This window comes from Centruroides sculpturatus, unplaced genomic scaffold (genome assembly GCF_000671375.1).
Source record: "Centruroides sculpturatus isolate CEXI.00-Female unplaced genomic scaffold, Cexi_2.0 scaffold1152, whole genome shotgun sequence".
Taxonomy (NCBI): domain Eukaryota; kingdom Metazoa; phylum Arthropoda; class Arachnida; order Scorpiones; family Buthidae; genus Centruroides; species Centruroides sculpturatus.
Genome location: NW_019385397.1, coordinates 238,039 through 245,466, shown reverse-complemented (window position 1 = coordinate 245,466; position 7,428 = coordinate 238,039). Strand labels below are relative to the sequence as shown.

Here is a 7,428-nt window from a genome sequence, read left to right as displayed (position 1 = left end):
TTTCCCCCCAGAATAAAATGTCAAAAATATAAAGATAAAAATTATATAAATAAGTTTAAGAAGTCTTATTAGTCAATTAATTTCAATACACTCACATATTTTAAAAATCTCGTTTCCTATGAAGTGCTCTCTCCACATAAACTCAGCTAAATAAGGTCATTTTAAGGAATCATAATTATTTTTTAGAAAATATCAATGGTATTACTTAGGTGTCCAAAATAACAGATGACAAGTTTTGCAATTATTTACTATGTCAACGTATACCTAAGTAAATACATACAAGAAGCTAGGCATAATGAAATATAATTTATCAAAAAACATTGTACAATAATATTTCCCAATTAAAAACACTTACCTAAATAAAATAAATAATTTTCTAATAATTTAATTATTAAAATAAATAATTTAGACACGAAACACTGTTTGTCTCACTCACGTACTGATTGACTATAAGTACATAGTTTTGTCGTGATAAACACGTTCTGACAAGTCGTGATAAACACGGACTTGTCAGAACTTGTTTATCATGATGCAGTCTGCACATTTTTGTTTTTTTTTAATTTTGGCAAATATTAGATACTTAGTTTACGAGTAAAGGTGTTATGCCCAGCTATGCCGAAATCAATGAAAATTGCCAAACATATAAACAATCTAAAACTGCAAATATCTACCTACTTTGATCCTCGGAGTTCGAAAATAGGTTTATTAAATAACAATTTATAGGTACTTACACTTATAATTATTATTTTAACGCTAATTTTTAAATAATAAAAGCTATAAAATAGATAAATAATAAAATAGGTAATTTATTGAATATACTGTATATTTTAATAAAAACACTTTCGCGGTAATATCCAACAGTAGTACTTAGTTTCTTTTTTGACAATTCTTATTGACTTCAAAAAAAGTAGTTAGGTATCTTATTTGGAAAAATTATGTATAGTATGTATTTTAAAAATATAATAATTATTATGTTACCTACTGTGGTGTTAGTCGCACCACTGTTTGTGTGTTCGCTGAGAATAAATATAGAACCTGTAGTCATATATCTCATTGTTTGCTTTATTCACATTATGTACATAGAAATCTCGTTCTACACTATCAGTACGGTTGGTTAGGATCCATGTGGTGGTACGTGAGAGTAACCGCGTCCAGAGAGTAGTTGACAAGTCGGGAAAAGAAAAAAGAATATGGCGGACGGCCTGCACATGTTTATATATCCGTCACGCCAGCGCCATCTGGATTTTCAGATGTAGCGCTAGTTACAATTATTCGGCCGCCACACACTTCCCCACCAGTGACAACGAGAAGTTTACCGTTATATAGCTACAATATCATTACGGTTAACCCGTCATAAATATCGCGGGTTGAATCGGACCCATCGACTGGATCTGGTTGTGACCGGCGCTCGTCTGTTGTCCGGCATTGTTGCTCCTGCTGTCAACTTATCAGCTGTCTTCTGCTGTTCGGAGTTTAGGGGCGGCCCTCCAGACTTTGTATCTGTGTTTTCCTCGATGAATGCCGGTTTTAACCGGTCTATGTTTATTGCTATCTTTCGGCTGCCCTGTTCGATTGTGAAAACCTTGTCATCTCTTGATATAACATGAAAAGGACCCAAATAGACTGGTTGTAACGAGTTCCTTACCGTGTCATTGCGCACAAATACCTGTTGGCACGAGTTCAGTTCTTCGTGTACGAAGCAGGTTGTCCTGTTTGGTTGCCTGGTGGGTGTTGGGCGTAACTTTTCCATGGTGCTTTTAACACGCCCAACGAAGTTCGCTGGGTCAGGGTTGTACCTGCTTAGAGTAAAAAATTTGCCTGGCAACCTAAGGTTTTGACCATAAATCATTTTGGCAGTGGAGGCCTGTATGTCTTCTTTGAATGCTGTTCGAAGGCCAAGGAGAACCGTTGGGAGTACATTTGCCCAATCGTCTCCTCCATGGCAACGTAGGGCTGCCTTAAGTGTGCGGTGGAGCCGTTCCACCATTCCATTCGCTGCTGGATGGTACGGGGTTGTGCGGATCTGTTTGATGGCCAGGGTTGTTGATAAAGAGTGGAAAAGGTTGGACTCAAATTGGCGTCCTTGGTCTGAGGTCAATCTGAGCGGAATGCCAAAACGGCATATCCAATTCGCGTAAAACGCTTTTGCAATCGATTCCACCAAGATATCGGCGACCGGAATGCACTCCGGCCACCTGGAGTACCTATCGATACATGTAACGATGTATGTAAAGCCTTTCGACGGGGAAAGCGGACCCACTATATCTATATGCACATGCTTGAAACGGAAACTGGGATGAGAAAGGTGCCTGATTTTGAGCGAGTATGCCTGTGCACCTTGGAGCGTTGGCACTGGAGGCAAGCGCGTGTCCACTTGGTTACATATGATCTCATGGACTTCCAGCAGTATCGCTTGCTTACTAATTTTGCTGTTGCGCGGATACCAGGATGTGCCAGACCATGAACAGAGTCAAAAACCTATCGTCTAAACTCCTCGGGAACAAACGGCCTGACCTTGTTTTTTTGACACATCACAATACAGCTGGGCTGCCGAGTCATCTATTGGCAGCAGCTTCAGAACTAACCCGGTCGAGTTGGGGTTGTTAAGTAGCGCCTGCAGCTGGTCGTCTGTCTCCTGGGCTCTAGCCATTTCCAGATAGTTAATCGGCAGATTTGTGATTGCTTCTACACACGATAGCGTGTCGGCTAGAATATTTTTTTTGCCCTTGATATGTCGAATATCTGTTGTAAACTGGGCGATAAAATCTAGTTGCCTAACCTGCCGGGGTGAGCACTTGTCCGATTTCTGCATAAAGGCATAGGTCAATGGTTTGTGGTCCGCGTGAATTGTAAATGCACGGCCCTCTAGCATATGCCTAAAGTGTTGGACTGCCATATAAGCTGCGAGTAGTTCCCTATTGTACGCACTATACTTGCGCTCCGCTGGTGTTAGCTTGCGGGGAAAAAAGGCTAGAGGCTTCCACTCGTCCTGCTTTTGCTGCAAGACCTCACTTACGGCGATGTCAGACGCGTCAACCATCAGTGCTGTCGGTGCTGTGGGATCGGGATATACTAGCGTTGCTGCTCGCGCTAATTTATCTTTGCACTCTTGGAAGGCTTTTTCTGGGTCTTCGTCTCAATTAATCGCACGATTGTCGTTCTTTGCTGCCCCTTTAAGGTACTCACAGAGGGGCGCCTGGGATTTTGCCGCATGGGGAATGAAACGTTGGTAAAAGTTCAGCATTGCCAGGAACCTACGCAATTCACGTACTGTTTTTGGTTGAGGTATCTGGCCTATTGCTGCAACCCTATCTGGCATGGGGCCAACGCCTGAGAGAGTTACGCGATAGCCTAAAAATCTTACCTCAGATTGACCAAGGATGCATTTGGATGGGTTGATCTGTACTCCATATTCTTTGAAGCATTCCAGGACGGTCTTGAGATGCTCCCAGTGTTCCGCTTCGCTGGTCAACGCCACTAACACGTCGTTGAAGTAGGGCACACAAAAGTCCAGCCCGCTTTAGGACTTGGTGAATGAACTGTTGGAACGTCTGTGCAGCGTTGCATAAGCCGAAGCCCATGTATAGGAACTCGAACAACCTGAAAGGGGTGGTCACTGCTGTTTTGAGGACGTCTTCCGGGTTCACTGGAATTTGGTGGTAAGCCCTCGCTAGGTCGAGCGTCGAGAAAAACGGACTTGCTGCGTAACAGTTGCACAGTCTTGTATATGGGGTATGAGATAGCGGTCAGGAACTGTTACTGCGTTTAATCTCCTATAATCTTCACAGGGCCTCCAGTCGCCGTTGCTTTTTCGCACTAGGTGCAACGGGCTAGCCCACTGGCTGCTGGATGGTCGGCAAATTCCTTGGGCCATCATATATTCGAACTCCTTCCTTGCTGCGTTGAGCTTTTCGGGCAGAAGTCTGCGAGGCTTTCCTGCGACTGGCAGTTTCCAGGTTTGAATGAAGTGGATGACACTATGTTTGGGCGGTTCTGTAGGTGTAGATGATGTGACTAGCTCAGGAAACTGCGAGCAGATGATGGAAGGAGGAGTTGTCCCCGACGAGTGATAGTGTCAGTGTTGCCACTGTCACGGCTTTTCCCACGCTTGCAAGTTTAGTTTGGGTATCCATGAGCCTTTGGTGTCGAATATCGACAATCAGACCAAAGTTCCTTAAGAAATCCGCTCCAATTATTCGGTTGGATACTGCAGCTATTACGAACGGCCATTGAAACGACCGGCGCAGACCCAATTCCAATGATAATAGTCTCTGTCCGTACGTTTTGATCTTTAAGTCGTTTGCTGCAAAGAGTTGCAGTCGCTCTGGCTCTCTTCTTGCTTCGGCCGGAGTTGGGGGGGACTACAAAAATGTCCGCTCCTGTATCTATCAGAAAACGCGTCGACGTGGCCTTGTCATGCACGAAAAGCCTATGTCCCCTAGATTGGCCGTCGCCCGTGTCGGCGAGTGACAGACCGATCAGTTTTCCGACTGGAATTGGCAGGGGGACGTGCACTTGTTTGCTTTGTCTCTGAACTTCCGGTGGTACTAGCAGACTTGCCTTTCCTCTGATGTGCTTCTGTTTCGATGGGGAGACGAAAAACGGAGGCTGCGATGCCCACTACGTCGGTAGGGTTTTGACTCTGTGATTTGCTGGATCTGGAGGGACAATTGTGATATCTGTTCTTTCAACTGGGCGATCGCGTCGTCGTGGTTCTCGGCCGGCGGCGGTGACAAGGCGTGAATCTGGCCCATCGGTGTGGTGACTTCGCAAATTTTGTTGGCCAATTCGGCAGCTTTTGTTAGATCTTTGCTGCTTACCGCTAGTATTTGCTTAGTGGCTGTTGGCAAGCACTAGAGTCAAAGTGTCTTTAGCACATCGTCTGAAATTCTGTTTGTGGCTAACTCTCGCATCTTCTGTAGTAATTGAGATGGGCGTTGATCCCCTAGCTCAATGCCTTGAAGCAATAGTCGTAGCCGCTGTTGTTCTGAATCTGCGAACTGGTCAATTAATCGGCATTTGAGCGTGAGGTATTTATCTTTGGTTAGAGGTTGGACGACTATGTCGCTCACTTGGGCGAGGATTTCGCTCTCCATGGCTGCAATAACATGGTTGAATTTTGTTTTGTCAGCTGTTATATTGGCATTTGCGAACGGGGCCTCTATTAGGGCGAACCAAAGGGTCGGATTAGTTTTCCAGAATGGTGGGGCTTGTACCGCCACCCGGGCGATTTCTGGCATGTAGGTTGCCATGCTTCCGTTATCATTGTTTGGCATTTGTCCTCCAGCACGTGTGAAAAAACGTAAAAATAAAAAATAATTATTACTTGCTTGTCCTGAATGCTGATGAATGTCTCTGGCACTGTTAGTCTTCCGGACTTCGATGAAGAGCAGCTGATGTAGTTGGATTAGCTTCGGAACGAGAAATCACATTCGGGTCACCAATGTGGTGTTCGTCGCACCACTGTTTATGTGTTCGCTGAGAATATATATAGAACCTGTAGTCATATATGTCATCGTTCGCTTTATTCACATTATGTACATAGAAATCTTGTTCTACACTATCAGTACGGTTGGTTAGGATTTACATGTTGGTACGTGAGAGTAACCCCGTCCAGAGAGTAGTTGACAAGTCAGGAAAAGAAAAAAGAATATGGCGGATGGCCTGCACATGTTTATATATCCGTCGCACCAGTGCCACCTGGATTTTCAGATGTAGCGCTAGTTACAATTATTCGGCTGCCACACCTACCTTTACTTCGTTTTTTTATTATTATTATATATATGTACTGTACATACATAACTTTGAAAAGATAATTTGCTTCTAACTCTTTTAATCGAAACAACAAACTATACGTCACAGCCAAAGCACTGGTGAAGACGCCAAATTGTCTTGCGTCGAAAGCGAATTAAACCTCATAGAAACATCCCACGACGGCGTCATTCGAGAACTTCTGACGGACTGACGACNGATAATTTGCTTCTAACTCTTTTAATCGAAACAACAAACTATACGTCACAGCCAAAGCACTGATGAAGATGCCAAATTGTCTTGCGTTGAAAGCGAATTAAACCTCGTAGAAACATCTGACGACGGCATCATTCGAGAGCTTCCGACAGACTGACGACAGTGACAATGTGTGTCACGGGGGAGGGGTGCTGTGAAAAGCGAGTACAAGTGGCTGAGAGATATAATCGGTGCCTAATTCTCGTTAATCGATTCAGAACGATTTTTAAATGTTTTTTTTTTTTTTATAAATAATATTTGCACATGGAACTAAAGAGCCGCATGTGGCTTGCAAGCCACAGCGTTGCCGACCTTTGAGCTAGCCCCAAATTAGAAAGATACAGATGGTCAACTCCATATACTTCGGTCGAGTCGTCAACATTTTTAAATACAATCAGCCACTCGATGTGGGTTGCTGTCCGTGGTGAGGGGACCTCCCAGAGATGTTTTAGAAACTCTTCTTTACCATCTCTGGGATCTGAACGCCCACCCACATGTTTGCTGTGTGTGGTATCCCGTATGCTGGAAAGGGAGATTCTGATAGTTAAGGGCAACGTACTGTCCCCAACACACTGCTTTGGCCCCTGCTTCGGATAAACGGGAGGCCCAAATCAGGCTCCATTTGAGTCAATCGGCTGGTCGCTGAGTCATTCTTGACCTCGGCTTGGAGTCAACTGATTGATGCAGACCGATCGACACGTCAGACAAGATGTGCTCTTGACTGCATTGTCAGGGTATAGCTCCTGGGAAACCCTGGTGTGACGGTCTATGGGAGTCTCCCATGTGATGGCATCCCCTTGTTGGGCCCCATGGTGGGTGGGGTCACTAGGAGCTGAATTGTTTTGTCTAAATATGGATTCCAAAAATTTAAAACTAAACAGGGATAAGTTACCTCCAGTAACAACCAACGTTTCCAGCACTGCAACCTACTTGATAGTTTATGCAACTGGTGATAAACCACTGTCAAAATGCTTACCATTTCTTATTCAAAAAATATTTGAATCAACCATTGGGCACTTGAAAAAGATACAAAAATTGAGGTCGGGACCTGCTGATAGAAACAGCCTTACCTCAACAAACAGTAAATCTATTGGCAACAAAAACACTTGGAGAGATGGAAGTCTAAACTCGTCATGTGGGGTGATATCCAAGATTGATCTTATGTCTGAAGACGAATCAGATATACAGATTGGTCTTTCAGATCAAGGAGTCATTGCCGTCCGACGCATCTCCATTCGTCGAGATGGCAAGTTGATACCAACTAAACATCTCATTCTTACTTTCGGAAAGCCAACATTACCATCATTTGTTACTGCAGAATATCTGCGCTGTCCGATTCGTCCGTACATTCCAAATCCGCTGCATTGCTTTAAATGCCAGCGATTTGGACATTCCCAAACATCATGTCGAGGCAAAAGTTAA

General features: G+C 44.0%; 1 protein-coding gene across 1 annotated transcript; it reads left to right on the top strand.

The window, feature by feature from the left end:
• The first annotated feature begins 6,858 nt into the window (after positions 1-6,858).
• Positions 6,859-7,428, top strand: LOC111638518. The gene has a single exon (XM_023384234.1). The coding sequence runs from the start codon at positions 6,859-6,861 to the stop codon at positions 7,426-7,428; it is 570 nt and encodes a 189-aa protein (XP_023240002.1).